Source organism: Papilio xuthus, unplaced genomic scaffold (assembly GCF_000836235.2).
Source record: "Papilio xuthus unplaced genomic scaffold, Pxut_1.1 DF828142.1, whole genome shotgun sequence".
Classification (NCBI taxonomy): Eukaryota; Metazoa; Arthropoda; class Insecta; order Lepidoptera; family Papilionidae; genus Papilio; species Papilio xuthus.
In genome coordinates, this window is record NW_013530507.1 from 5,448,948 (window position 1) to 5,464,301 (window position 15,354).

A 15,354-nucleotide genomic window follows, 5' to 3' on the forward strand; every position below is an offset into this window, starting at 1 on the left:
GTGCCTAATAATACTTCTTGAGTCTTTAGCGTTGACCTCCAAACATGGATTGGTGAAAAGCCCTGGAATATTGTGCTTATTTGAATCTCGCCATTTTTACGCTGACCGCAACGTTTGATTGCGGTGGTGAGGATTCGAACTAATAACAGAGATTTTATAAACTGTAAGTAACATGAACAAGCGCGTTTGAATCGGAACGAAACGAAAACTTTCAGTTCCGAACTACCGATATTATCGAAGAGTAAATGTGTTCTGTAGTTTATATAACCTATCCATAAAACAGAGAATCCCTGAGACTTGATCATTTTTGACGTCTGTCAAAAAATTACACGAAGTGAATAATCGTGACTTTCAGTTTTGAAATATTAGGAGCCGGTGTTTGTTTTTTAGCAGAAAAACAGTAATTTGAAGGAAATATTTCACAATGCCCAATGTTTCAGGTAACTTTGTAATATAACAACAAACTATGATTATTATTTTGCATAAACTTTAGGTTAGATTTAAGAAAGAAATTGTCACGAAAGTTTAATGTATATTCTAAAATGTTTGTTATAAATAAGTATATTTCTTATTAAATCACTAGTTAATTACTCTTATTTTTACATTTCGTGATTAAAAAATATTGTTAATCTAACACAACCGGCTTGACTGCTAGTACTCTGTTGTAGTATAAACAAAGAAACGAATTTCATCTGTTTTCATCTGAATTAAAATAACATGTAGTATTGCAAGCAATTGTTAGTTATAGTCCTTTATTTAGCATAAACATACAAAAAATTTGTTTCTTATTAGGCATATAAAGATATAGCATTTCAAATATATATTTGGATTGTTCTAACATAAAATTCGAATTATTGTGAGTCCAACCTACAAATCTAAGAAATGCAAAAACTTTTTACATATTTTTAAATTCATAAAAATATATTTTAAATTTTTAATTAATAGGCACATCTCAAAATGTATTGTGGATGCATTAGGATAATGATAAAATAATCTAACATGTATTAATCTTATATAGTGAAAGTAAAGTGGGGTAAGGAGACATTCCCCGGTGTGGAGGTAAACACAGATGATGAGCCTGTGCTGTTCAAGGCTCAGATATTTGCCCTGACCGGAGTGCAGCCGGACAGACAGAAAGTGGTCTGCAAGGGTGTAACACTGAGAGATGATGCTTGGGGGAACTTCAAATTGACTAATGTAAGTTATTTCTACTGTTCATAATCTTCTACTTTGTTAGTCATAGTTTTTTAACAATAAATTACACACAAAACGGTCAATGTCTATGCTACAGTATGAAATTATTCCAGAATGCTATAGTGCTTGTGATGGGTAGCAAAGAAGAGGATGTTCCAGCAGCCCCTGTTGAACAAACTCGCTTTGTGGAAGACATGAATGAGGCTGAGCTGGCTACAGCTGTAAGTTATAACTTATCTACATATACAGTTGAACTTGGATAAGTAAGAAACCTCTATAAGCGAGAAACTTAGGAAAAAGAGAAGAAAAACTACTGCAGTTCTTTGGATTCTTGCTTATCCCGGGGTCAACTGTATTTAAAATTTGTATAAAATCATTCAGTGGTATATGGTTAGTCAAGCTAAACCTTTATTGTTTAACTGTTTGATTTACAGCTTGATCTTCCCGAAGGTTTGATGAATTTGGGCAACACATGCTACATGAATGCAACAGTTCAGTGTCTCAAGACTGTCCCAGAGTTGAAGAATGCACTTCTTAATTATGATAAAAGTAAGTTGCAGTTTAAATTTATTTCATTATTGTCACATGTTTGTCCAAATTATACCATGATATGTAATCATGCATTTTTAACTAGGTCCATGTTCATCCGCTTTTTGTATGACATATATTTATATTACAAAGCAAGCTATCGGCTACCTCATTCACAGAAATAGTGATGCAATAGCTGCCCATAGACATTCACAATTGCAGATGTGGTGCCTACCTTTAATCAAAGAGGAGGGGACACAGAGCAAGAGAATATTTGCCTTTCTTATGCGGGACGCATTCTCTTCCATTAAATCCATATTCTCATCCTTTATTGTCAACAAATAACGGGAAGGGAAGAAGACTAAAATTAGGCCTCCGCTTAGTCTTCAAGTAAAAATACTTTTTTCAGCAATATTCCATAATTTTCTATACTATAAAAACATTTCAGCATCAGGAGGCGGTACAGCGGGTGAGTTGACTTCCGCACTGAGTGACACGATGCGTACACTGGAGGGAGGGCAGTCAGGTGCATGTGCAGTGGCCACTGCCAAGCTGCTGCACGCGCTGCACGAGGCTGCTCCAAGGTTTGCGGAGCGCGGCGCCGGCGGGGGCTTCGCGCAGCAGGACGCCTCCGAATGCTGGAGCGAGATTGTGCGCGCATTGCAAAGCAGGCTCCCAGTCGCTGCTCCAGTGCCAGGGGACAGGTATAACATTGTATTTCATTATCACAATGTACACCTCCCTGTCTCTCTACCCTATACTTGTCTGTACCCTAATCTAGTTTCCATTGAATGTATGAATTATGAAAACTGAAGGACATTAAATAAATAGTGATCAACAAGCTATTTCAATTTATGTGCTATATATAACTTACTATGGGTGATTACCCTAACTTAGGTTAGGCTCCGAGCCCCTCAGTGGGGGGATTAAATGGATACTATCTTGACGCGTGATATAATATAAACATAAATATTTAGGAATTTACGAGATTATAGTGTTAAATGTGCAGTTTGTCTATATTTAATAATTTGGGCTTTATATTGTGTGTTTATCAATTACTTGATCCTGAGTTTTGTTGTCAGGGCATCTATAGTGGAGCAGTACTTCGGGGGCCAGCTGGATGTGGAGCTGGTGTGCGCGGAAGCGGAGGAGCCGCCCTCGCGTAGCACCGAGTCCTTCCTGCAGCTTTCTTGCTTCATCTCCCAGGATGTCAAGTATCTGCAGTCCGGTCTAAGATCTGTAAGTCTAAAGATTAATGACCGAAACCAATATTTGATTTTTAAATTTATTTGTAACCTATGTAAAATGGAACCTGGACAAGCTAGAGACCTATATAATAAACGAGATTCAATGTCAGGTCATGAAGGACTACCTCCGTAATCAAGAAAACCATCAAGGTCTTTTGGTCTCTCGATTATCTGGTTCGACTGTATATCTATATCGTAATTACATTATATTAAAAAGTGTCTAGAAATTTAATAAATAATTGTTTCATAATTTTTGCAGAAAATGTCTGAACAAATCACAAAAATGTCACAAACATTGGGCAGGGATGCTATTTATACAAAAACGGTGAGTCATTTTTTAATTATTCAAAATAAACAAATTTACTCTATGCATTATTTAGGACTCTTATTACATTTAATATTCATTCTAGTCTAGATTACTTATTTTCCAATATAAAATACTATCGTCCATAGTCTATTTGTTCTTCCAGACTGTTCTACATATGTACTAAATGTTATCGAGATTTGTTGAACCGTTCTGGAGATACTTTCTAACATCCATCCATCACAAATTTCGCATTTATAATATTAGTAAAATTGTTTTCATAATGTTTCAGAGTAAAATAAGCCGCCTGCCCGCATATTTGACAGTTCAGTTTGTGCGATTCTATTACAAGGAGAAGGAGTCTATCAACGCTAAGATACTCAAAGACGTGAAGTTCCCACTTGAGCTGGATGTATTTGAACTCTGTTCCCCCGAGCTGCAGGAGAGGCTCGCGCCAATGAGAGCCAAGTTCAAGGTTAGTGTGAGCTTACACTGCAGAGATAGCTTTGCAAAATTACGTTTCAATAAAAAAAAATATCATTTTCAGGAATTAGATGATGCCAAAGTAGAGTCCACACTAAGTGGAAAGAATAAAAGCCACGGTGACTCTAGGAAAGATACGAAAAGGAAAGCTGTTCTTCCATATTGGTTTGAAAATGGTAAGAACAATTTTTTTATAAACCTTTAGGATATTTCACAAAAGAGGGGGTAACTTTTTTTTTTAATTTACGTTCTTTGATTTTGAAAATGACCCGGGAACTAAAGCAATTAGTTGATAGTTTTAATTACTTCTATGTATGTTGTGTGTGATGTAGACGTGGGCAGCAACAACAGCGGGTTCTACCGTCTGCAGGCAGTGCTGACGCACCGCGGACGCTCCTCATCATCAGGACACTACGTGGCGTGGGTGGCGCGCGCCGGCGGCTGGCTGCGCTGTGATGATGACACCGTCACACCTGTCACCGAGGAGGAGGTGCTCAAGCTCAGCGGAGGAGGTAACAATATACATTTGTTTTTAAAATATTAGCATATTTTTTATTTGTATGCTAATAGTTCTTGTAACTCTTGATAATCTCGAAGCTTGTAGATTTAACCCACTACGAATATATAGGAAACTTAACAATATTTGGCAATCTCCTGCAGTTTTGATACTATTTTTTTAGATTTATGTCACTAAAATTTGCATTTCTATCCCAACCGTTGTCAAACGCTATTTGTGAAGAAATATCTTTATTTAAAATTCAAATTAAATAATGCTTTGTATAACTATCTAGGTGACTGGCACTGCGCTTACCTGCTGCTGTACGGGCCCAGGATCCTCGAGATCCCAGAGGAGGAGGAGCCCATGGTGACGGAGGCTAACGAGGACCCCGCGGGGGAGCCCCCCACCGCGCTCGCTTAGACCCCCCGTCATAAGACAGACCCCCGCACACACATTGCAACCGCGCGGTAGCGGCTCTAGAAATGATGGCTATTCAACGATCGCTTCCGTAGATATCTATCGCCTAATAAATATCTTGTACTCATAGAAAACTCATTCTTCAATGAAAATAAGCGTTAATATTACAGACTAAATAATATAATTAAGTTTATTACATAAATGTATTCAAACTTTTTACGAATTTTAATTTTACTGGCATGTCATTTCTAGACCTTTCTCTGGTTCCGTTTTTTTATTGATTCGCTGATATTTTAATGTACTCTTGCATCTCTATGAAGATAATAAGTGTATTTATTTCGATATAAAATCTCGTTACATAAAAATATGTGATTTGAAAGAATAATTTCTGTTCCTTTTTACGTACAATGTGTTATAAATAGCATTTAAGAGCTTTGGAAAACGGAACTTGATTTTTTTATATGATTTTCAAAAAAGCATTTAAAATGCTGTGTGTTTAAATTCCAATGTCAAAAAACTTGTAATAAAAGATTGTGTGTTTTTATGCCATTCTATAAAGGAAACATAGATGCGACTCATTTGAGCATGTCTGATATTCTCTTTCTATACAATTCTATTGAATTTGATAAGACTAATTATACTAAAATGATAGATAAATAAATATTAAATGATAAAAATGATTTTTATTTATTTTACCCCTTATTCAATAAAAGTGGAAATAAATTATTTTTATCGCCTTAAAAAGTCTTTTTTTTTCCTCAATTCCGTTATAAAAAAACATCTGTCATTAAAATGTCAATGTCAAAAGTACACGGATGTATAATTAAGATAAATATAAGTTTTAATTTAAAAATATTTCATAAGCTGAGCTTAAATGTGTGTATCAAAACTCAAAACTGTAGTTTACTTCGCCGGCGGATTTACATTGGGCCAGCTTTACTACTATTATTTCTTAAAAGATATACAACTTCCATATAACATTGGGAAGGTCTTAGCATTTATTATAAGTATCATTTTGGGTAAGAGATAATGTACAGCTAATTAAATTGGTAATTTTACAGTTGACCATTCATTGTGGTCAATAAATGATGAAGAAATCTGAAAAAATATGTAAATAATTATAGAAATATTTTTAATGCATTTATCTCAAAATGTTCATAAAAGTTTTAACCATAAACACTTGACATTGGCCATATCCGATGAGGGAGAGCCATAAACAAGAAACAGAACAGAACATAAAAGTTTTATTCGCTATCTGTAAATCTTCACTTAGTAAATCGTCAATAATTATATTTCCAGAAATAGCTTATCTCTCCGTTTTATTCTTGTTCGTAAATATTTCTAAATAAATTTCAATAGACCATTTGCAAAGGTTAAGTGCAACATATCAACTATACAGAGATCTAATTAGTATTATTTCTTGCTTATACAAGACTGTAAGAAGTAAACAACTGCCAACATTTGTATGTTATCGATAAATGTATCTTTCAATACAGTAAGCCATATTGCCTTTATCTCGAACCATTACGCCCAAACGAATTACTAATATCTATACGTACCTTAATGAGTTATTGAGTATGTTATTTTAGTTATATCTTTTGTCTTCTTGACCATAATAACGTAAAATCTTAGCAAGATAACGTCACAGCACAATACGGTCAAAATAAATAGGATACAGAGGGAAGACACAGCGCGCCAATGACTTAAAAGATATTTCATACGAACTATACCTTATCGTTATCTCATTGTGTACCCTCTAGGAATCGGCAATGCTTCGTCGATCCAAATGCGCTGCATATCTCTGCTGATGCTGCCCATGTACTGCGGGAAGGCAGGTCGCGGCGTGCTCAAAGCTGTCGTACTCACATACGTTATAGCAGGTAAACTTCATAACGTATTTTGGAGTAGTACAAGCAAATACATGTCTTTTCAAATATATGTATTGGCAGCTCAAGGTCATCAATACGCTGCGTAGTTCCTACCCACTCATCCAACTACTCCCCCGCCTTACCTAAAATTGTGTTCTGCGTGAAGTTAAGGTCCGCCAAGATATCTAAAAACATCTATAGCAGCTTTAAATATTGTACCGGTCTTAAGTTTTGTGTTACTTACATGCGACATGCCGGACAAGGATGTCTTTGCCTTCTACAAAGAAAAAAAAAAACAAATCAATAATAAATCTGTCAGGTCCTATTACGAACATGGGTTACAACGCCAAGGAGGTTGTCCGCGTGTTCGCTTGCAGCGCCCAACTCTCCTACAACCTGTCCGTGCTAAGATACAAGCTGATGGCGAGTCCGATAAAGAAAGCAATACTTACCTCTAGTTCGCAGATTAATGTATTCAAGGACACATTTAGGTACGATTTTTTGTACGTGTTGTCTAATAAATATCAAAGAGGAATTATCTTCATAGAATTATATTAAAAAAAGTCAACGGGGAATTGTTCTTCGTAATATAAAAACAATAAACGTTTAATTTATTTTTAAAATGGTCCTGATGGACATCATGAAGTCCACGGAAGGCTCCATGTACAATGGCAGGAAATAAAATTGAAATTAGCACCGAAACGAGTTAAATTTTAAAAAGGATCTACGAGAAAGAGTTTAGAAATATCTGCTGTAATACAGCTTAGCGGTTTTATTACAGGTCCATCGATGAAATAATAACACCAATAGAGAACGAAATAGAAGGAACAGAAGAATTGGTACAGATAATGCGACGTAATATTGTTGACGATGTTGTTGATAAAAAGTATCTTACAGGGAAAATCGAGGAAAATTATAGGCGAGTTATTTTTCATTTAATTTTTACGTACGAGTTGTTTTTTAATAATATCACTTTTACAAATACGTATTATGCATATTATTCGTTTTCTTTTATTGGAACAGTGCTGCCAACATTATGTAAATATAGAGATAGGTGATCAAAGTACAAGGCTTTTCCTCGTCCTAAGACTTGTGCAAATGTTGTTCATAGAGATGCGAGTGAAAGTTTTCTACTACAAGATAAATATCTCAATAAACTATCTTGCCGGTGTAAAGAGCTGATATCCCGCGGGATAAGTAAATGCGGGAAAATGTTTGTCACCGCTTTCGAGGATTGCTATTCCGCAGCGCGCGCGCATTTCGATCACAGCGTGTGTTGGCCTCTGAACACACAGTCCGCCTGTGATCTGAGACGATTTCTTAATGGAAGTCAGCTTTGCGATGCTATTGATCAGGTAACTTTGAATTTAAGATTTAAATACAACAAGGCATGAATAAAACTTGTATGCTATTTCTTTTTAAACAAAAATGGTATCCGAATTTTCAACCCTACCGTTAGTCAGATAGATTTAAAAGCATTACTTTAGTTAGATTAAGAGCTAAGTTTTTATTTCTTTCACAGATCTCAAATAATAATATTTTGAATTAAAAATCGATTGGTAATAAATTCAATCTCTATTGCCTAAGTAATACATATTTTACATAATAATAATTTTAATTTTATAGATCGATCCTGGTCTAGGCGAGGGTTATTTATATCTAAAGAAAGTTCAAAAAAGATTGACAGATAACCTAAAAGATGTAAGATTGCAATACAAAGTAACGTATGAAAGAGAACTCTATGATGTTCAGGTTTGTTCATTTATATTAACCAGACAACATAAAATTAGAAAGAATTAGTTACACTGATTTTAGTCCTTCGTCGCCATTAAATTATCGTATATTATGTCATATCAGCCAAGTGCAATATACCTCTAGATCATTGGTTCCCAAACTTATTTTGTCTATTGCCCACTTGGAGAATAAATATTCTTTTAGCGCCCCCATATTTTCACATATTTAAAAACCACTATAACTTCAAATTAAATAAATTAATTATTGTGACCTATATATGTATATTAACGGAGAATTCTAAACGAAACTTTTACTATAACCCGCAACTTGAGACCTGCAGCGCTCACAAGGGGGCGTTATCGCCCACTTTGGGTAAGACTGGTCTAGATGAATATTCTACAGTTCTCTGCAATGTTAACACATTACGTGCTATTCAGATTTTTCCACTTAAACATGCTTAGCGATTAGCACTGAACGTGTTAAGTGTTATTTACAGGACGCAAAAGAGACAGGTAAACGTGTGATGCACGAGTTTGAACAGCGCGGTGGCAGTATGCAGTGCGTGCTGAGCGTGGTTAACGTCTGCCTGGCTCTCATCCTGCTGCGGATAGTGCTGGCCGCGCAGGCGCACCACGACAGATACCTTACAAACATCACATACGATAATATCTACATCACCTCCTACTTCAAGAGAATCGATAAGAGACGGAAATTAAAGAATAAATGTTCATTGCTTCCGTTGAAGAAGGTGGCTGTATTTTTAACTTGTGTTCTCGCTTTAAGTGTCGATAAAGAAACATAAATTGTAGGAATAAAAAACAAAGATAATAAAAGTACGGGACTAAGCCCAGCTTATCTGAGGTCTTACCCGTCTATAGATCGAAATACGCAAGTAAAACATACACAGAACTTCGTTAATTCCGCACCGCCGTTATGATGAATCTTAACCAAAAGTTTCATGGACAATCAAAGTTTTATTCGCAGGTCAAAATCCTGTATTCATGTCTCATATCTTTTAGCAATTGAAGAATACCAATTCAATTTTAGATGGAACGTAACAAGTACGTAGATGTGCATTCATTGGAGTACAAGTCGTCGCAGCGCAGTCAGCTGGTGACACCAATCCATAAAGTGCTGTTGGAGGTGGTCACAGCGACTACCTTCGTCATGCTTGATAGACTCTTCTATGAGGCGCTCGATGTGGTGCGACAGCATGCGGATGTTGGCGTCGCGCAGCAGGGCACCAGGGATTTGGAAATCGAAGTAAAAATAGCTAAGAAAACTATGAATTCTGAGACATAGGTTCTTTCCCGTTTTATAAGATTAGTAACCTTGTATTTTCTCTTGATCTGCTTCTACTTTAATCCAAGAAGTTGTCAGAAATATCCTGAATTGCTTCTAAAAAGGATGATCTGGCCGTATCCGCTTTGGCGGGAGCACAAAGCCACCAGATAATAAACAATAGTTTTTTTCAAATGCTGAATAACAGAGGTTAGTTATTGTTTCACGTAAATCGCTTATTCTTGCAATCGATATGTTGAACTGTACAGGTGGAGGGCAAAGGTACAGTCGCGACAATGATGCGAAACATTCTTAGTCGATTGAACGAGACACGCCACGTGCATGTATCCAACGAGCTGTGTCTCCCCCATCCTCGCGCTATGCCCACCATATACTTCATCAAGATATACTGCGGATATCTCTGGATACTTCTACTGCTATATTTGAACCCTTACACGCTGCGTTTGAACAGGTTTTGACTTTAAAATAGTTTCACGATAACCTAAATTTTTATCAAGTTGAAACTTAATAAAGCTTTATGAAAATCTAATAGCAAGTGAATAGAAAAAAATATGATTTGATCACACTAGTGGATCCCAAGCTTTATTTACCGTGGGTTTCTGACACCAAAGTCTCTGTATAATATCGTCATCCTTGTCATCATCTTTGACAAGAACAGAGATGACAATACATTCTCAACGGGGATTGTGATGTGACCGTTTTTTATCTGAGAAATCAACTAAGAGAATGATCGGAATATTCAATAAATCTTAAGACATATGTTTAGGTTGATATGCAGTTACTTTTACCCTAAGAGGGAGAAGCAGCGCATACTTCACTTGTACAACGACATTCTCAAGAAACGTATGAAGATGCAAAAGACACTGCGGAGGAAAGCGCTTCAAGCGGTGCGCGCACAGTACCTCTCCGGAGAAAACTTACGCAGTTTGAGAATGAGGTACATTGGCTTAGCATTCTGGTTTTCCGTTTGATGAAAATTCCCATTTACTTTCCATAGCTTAATAGATGAGTTTATTATTATAGAAGTGTCTAATAGGTTCCCACAACTGCTCGGTTGGCTGTCAGTGTTCCCAGCTGCAAGAATGACTTGCCTAATATGTGGAGAAACTGAACCTAGATGTATTTGTAAGTATACATTTTTACAATAATTTTATTAATTAGTCCATAGCTTTCCATAACCTAAAACTTTTAGAAAAAAACATTGTCTATGGTTTTTTCAAAGAGAATGAGAGGGACGAATATATTTTAATACAAGTCTTTTATCACTAAATCTAATACTTTAGCATCATCGTGTACATGGCATCGTTGCATGTCAGCGTCGTGCGGGTTCTCGTGGTGCGACGAGTGCTGGCGCGCGGGCGGCGGCCGCTGCCTCGCCTGCGACCCGCTCACCCGGCTCAGCGACCTCGACTCACTTAGTGAAGATCAACTCGAATACTAATCTTGTACTATCGTTACTTACATTTTTATCATTTTATATGACAAATTAGAAAAGCTCACGGACTACTCAGTGTCATTACATTTTAAAAATAAAAAGAATTCAAAGAATTATTATTTATCTATTATATTTAAAACAATCCGTACTCCAGTTGTTCACCGACGGTTAGGTTGCTGACGAACTGTATGTTGTCAGCCACCTCATTGCACAACAGCGCCAGTCCCGACGGCTGCCCATCCTCCGGCGGGTTGAAGTTGTACACCAACTAACACCAATAAAAAGTGAATAAGAAGAATTACATAAGGTAAAGGTAAATGATGTTTTGAGGTTATGTCGTATGAAAATCAATTTAAATCAAAGGTTTTCACTGCCAAAACACTGATACAAAATTGTTATCCCTTTCATTTGCCTTGAAAACTATAAGAACAAAAATAAGAACACGGTTTTGTACAAATATTTCGATTGTAAAAACTCGCGTTGACATGTTGACTTACAGACAAAAATTCATCGTAAGTGATCCAGCCGTCATTATCTGAATCGGCACTGTTATATTTCTCTTTGCGGATTTCCATCGATGTCTCGTCGCCGAGACTCTCCAACACCGCACAACTGTAATTCATATTATTACCACGAGTCTGTATCTACATGTTTCTTGTAACCTTCTTTTATGCAGCCTATATTTTCAAATGAAATTCGCCCTTTACTCGCCTAAAACACCAGCGAATTACCTAAAATCATACATAGTTTATATTTAGCTGTTGTTTTTCTCTCGCATAGTTCCCTCTAAAAGTTTAAAGGTTAAGTAGAATTCCAGCGATAGACCTAAGTACGTAATGGGGATAACGTAATTTCGTTCTCTTAAAATACTAACAAATCGTCAAATCCGAGCATCCCATTGGACTGGTTGTCGAAGAGTAGGAACAAGCTGTGAAGGTTAGCGATGGTGATCTCGTTCCAGCCGGGGAATCGCTGCACTACTTTCTGCATGCTCCAACGACGGTCTTGTTCTTTCATTTCCTATGGACAATACTTAAAAACTAAGCTATCCTTACTTCAATCAAATATGATTACAACACAACACTAACATAGAGAATAAACGATTTCGCACGGAACTGGGACCATTATCTCGCCGCTTTAAACAATAAATAATATGTACTTGATTATATTGTCGTTGTTCAGTTAATCTCTTGTAGAATAGATCCACAAGCTTATCGTAATCTGTCATCGTCGTCTTGATCGGCTCGGACACTTTCTTTTGAGGTTCACCTTTTAAACACAAAATTAAAGATATTTTAGCTACTTATGTTCATCACATGGTTTCTTTTAGGACATAATATTTAGTATAGAACCTGTAGCCGTGAAGTCTTCCTGTCTGTAAAAACATATTGGTTTTCGCTTCACTGGATACTCAAAAAACCTGCCCAAGCCAGTAAATATTGTACTTAATTGGTGACCCATCTTTTTGCAATACTCGTCCTTCGCGATTTATATTTGTCATTATTTTTGACATATTGTCTATAGTTTTATGTAGGGACAAAAGAAATTCAATGAAATTTTTAAAAGAGCAATCTCATAATTTTATTTTTAATTATTTTTGATCTAAACCACACAAAACATAGTCTGCATTAAAACTACAAGAGTACATTTTAAGAATACATTCTGAATCATTTCTTTATCTAAGAATATCATTGGCGACAGACAAACCAAGTTGTTTAGAAATATGTTGGTTATTTAGATGTTGTTTAAAGTTGTTTTTAGTGGTTGAAATATAGGTACATATTTTTCAAGAATACGGTAGCATAAATTATGTAGAACAATACAGTTAATTATGACTTTATTATCTAAATTACAAAATACATGTTTATTTGCTTGCTCATAGTTATGCACTAAGGATAAAGAGGAAGCCGAGGTGAATACATGGGATATATAAATAAAAGCCCATTTTCTATCAATCAGTTGATTAATTTTCATACAAAATTCCATTAAAAATTTCAAAAATTCCATGACATATATAGCGTCATGCGCAATTGATAAGATTATAAGGGGACAAAGAAATGACTTTACACATAGGGTAAATAATAAGGTAAAATGAAATAATATGGTAGGCAGTAAATTATTCTAAATTAAAATATAGGAACATTTATAAAATTTCAGTCTTCATTCAACAATATTACAGAAATGTAACATAAGATATAGATTAAAAAAAAAAGAAAAGACTGTTGTCAACTCGCGCTAAACGGAGGCATTTTATTATTTTTTTAAGATATTTTTTTTGCGCCTCGTTTAGAAGGAATAAACAAATACGAAGTGCATTATGAAATAATTCAGCTTATTCTAGTAGACAACAGACTTCTACGGCGGAGATCTAACCCCCGCGAAATTAAACCCAATCAGTCTTTAATACATTTTGAGGTAGACGCGGTTATATTAAGTTTGAACACGACTATGCACCGCCCCCGGCGTCCCCCGGAGGCCGTGTACCAAATACTACTTATATCAGATATACTGCTTCATTCGTCCCCCCTTTGGTGGGACACAAGGGCCGTTCAAACTATTTCAGTGTTTACTACACAAAATAATACATTTATAATAATCAGTTCGTTAAGCAATTTCTTTTTTTTTATAATGCAAATACAACAAGTTTTATGTAGCAAAGGGGAGATCAATGAGTAATTTTTAATTACACTAACACTAACACAACACAAGCGCCTATTTAACGTTAAACATAGCACGAAAATGGCTCAATACATTTCGCTAAAAATCTCATACAATTATAGCAAATATTATGCAGTAATTCCATGCGCCCGCCGCGCCGCGCCGCACCGCGCCGCGCCTCCACTCTCTCGAATCACACAGCGCCGGACTTGTGGATGTTTTAACTCGCTGCTCGTGGATATCATCGAAGGTTAAAAAAGTCGTACAAAATCTATCATCACGCATCGATTAAGTTCTCCAATTTTATTGTTTCTATCACAAAACCCATTTTACTGCTAGCAGCTAGCAGCTCTCACACGTTCACCCTCTGTTGCGATCAAATCCACTTCGTTATTACATCGTATCTATGCTCTGCAACCCCCTCTCCCACCCCCTATCCCACACTTTTATAAAGTGCTTGCTACGCGATCACGGCTACCCGCTACTGACAGATGACTTACACATTAAATGGACTTGGAAACTAATCTTGACCACACGAGTGATCGAGTTGGGAAAATGGAGCCTCTTGTAGCAAAACTTATTACATAGCCAAGAAAACGTTCAGACGTAAACAAATTAAAAACTAATAAATACACAATAAATCGTTCCGAATTAAATGCGTTACAAAATTAAGTATTTCTTTAGCAGCTTTCAGCCGAGTCACTCTTATAAAGTAAATCACCGCTCGAGAATTACAGGACTATTGCGATTTGCGGAATTTAAAAAATACTGCACTTTAGTGATTGTTAATTTATGTATGATATATGGCGTTAACGTTTGAAATCCTGAGCGGCAGGATATTACAATGCGAGACTGGTAACATTCTAAGAGTGCACTAGTCGATAATCACTTTACATTGCGCCGGAGTTTGCTTTGCAAATCCATTTGTCTGTATGTCAAAACAAAAGATGAACTTACGGATTTCATTGGAACATGAGATTCGTCGTCACCTTTACAAAAAAAATATCTGTCGCGTGGACATTTTAATTTTTTTTTTTGAAATAATATAATAATTAAAAAAAATGCATTTCATGCAAACACATCATTATAAAAAATAATAACATAATACTTTAATAATGGCACTGAACGAAAAGTAAGTTACGATAAATCTATTAAAATCACTGATATATCAGATGAAAGAGTTACGATTGTCGAGGATGAAGCCAATTGACCGCTGAGGCGCAAACACTGCACGCTGTCACTGTGATCCACTTTCAAGACTACCCTCGCGTTGCAGTAGAGATCAAAGTTTCTTCAACTACCCTCATTATTGGCGTATCTCGTACCAACAAATCCAGTAGTAGTAGAACAAATTATCAAAACGCAACGGCATCCTTGATAGAGGACCAAGGTAATATGTAACATTATAATACTATCCAATCCTATTTTATCTACACTTCAAACAAGAATTTTCCATTATCTAACATAAATTTCAGGCTCATTAAGAGAATTTTAATTTTTGTATTTAATCGAAAATTATCTGCGACTGGTAATTTTTGTTTGAAGCTTTTAACACTAATTAATATAGCTTAAATTATCTTATTCGCGACTAACTTAGCCTAAACCTACGTCTAAGTACAAAGGTGAAAAATTTTATTCTAATTTTTTTTTTATTTAATTACGTTACGACCAATTAATTTCAGCGA

The 15,354-nt window shown here is 36.0% G+C and overlaps 3 protein-coding genes across 7 annotated transcripts; 2 read left to right on the plus strand and 1 right to left on the minus strand.

The window, feature by feature from the left end:
- Positions 1-300: 300 nt before the first annotated feature.
- On the plus strand, positions 301-5,323 carry Usp14 (ubiquitin specific protease 14). Its single transcript, XM_013307514.1, has 11 exons — positions 301-440; positions 1,019-1,197; positions 1,308-1,415; positions 1,629-1,743; positions 2,171-2,426; positions 2,805-2,961; positions 3,229-3,294; positions 3,566-3,748; positions 3,821-3,932; positions 4,089-4,268; positions 4,548-5,323. The coding sequence occupies exons 1-11, from the start codon at positions 425-427 to the stop codon at positions 4,673-4,675; spliced, it is 1,500 nt and encodes a 499-aa protein (XP_013162968.1). The 5' UTR covers positions 301-424; the 3' UTR covers positions 4,676-5,323.
- A 186-nt stretch (positions 5,324-5,509) lies between these two features.
- Positions 5,510-11,092, plus strand: snky (ubiquitin protein ligase sneaky). 5 transcript variants are annotated; one of them, XM_013307793.1, is made up of 12 exons: positions 5,510-5,691; positions 6,433-6,552; positions 6,860-7,031; positions 7,322-7,459; positions 7,652-7,895; positions 8,167-8,292; positions 8,771-9,022; positions 9,322-9,537; positions 9,825-10,027; positions 10,343-10,513; positions 10,613-10,701; positions 10,860-11,091. In XM_013307793.1, exons 1-12 carry the CDS (start codon positions 5,547-5,549, stop codon positions 11,015-11,017), a joined length of 2,034 nt encoding a protein of 677 aa, XP_013163247.1. In that variant the 5' UTR covers positions 5,510-5,546; the 3' UTR covers positions 11,018-11,091. The 5 variants fall into 5 exon arrangements, with proteins under 5 accessions (XP_013163247.1, XP_013163250.1, XP_013163251.1 ...); XM_013307794.1 differs by lacking the exon at positions 5,510-5,691 and adding an exon at positions 5,743-6,167 and having other exon boundaries at positions 10,860-11,090; XM_013307795.1 differs by lacking the exon at positions 5,510-5,691 and adding an exon at positions 5,743-6,135 and having other exon boundaries at positions 10,860-11,090.
- Positions 11,093-11,110: 18 nt separating this feature from the next.
- LOC106114540 (uncharacterized) lies at positions 11,111-12,513 on the minus strand. The gene is made up of 5 exons (XM_013307798.1): positions 12,364-12,513; positions 12,171-12,280; positions 11,886-12,031; positions 11,509-11,623; positions 11,111-11,279 (listed from the first exon to the last, which is right to left on the minus strand). The coding sequence occupies exons 1-5, from the start codon at positions 12,470-12,472 to the stop codon at positions 11,145-11,147; spliced, it is 615 nt and encodes a 204-aa protein (XP_013163252.1). The 5' UTR covers positions 12,473-12,513; the 3' UTR covers positions 11,111-11,144.
- Positions 12,514-15,354: the final 2,841 nt, after the last annotated feature.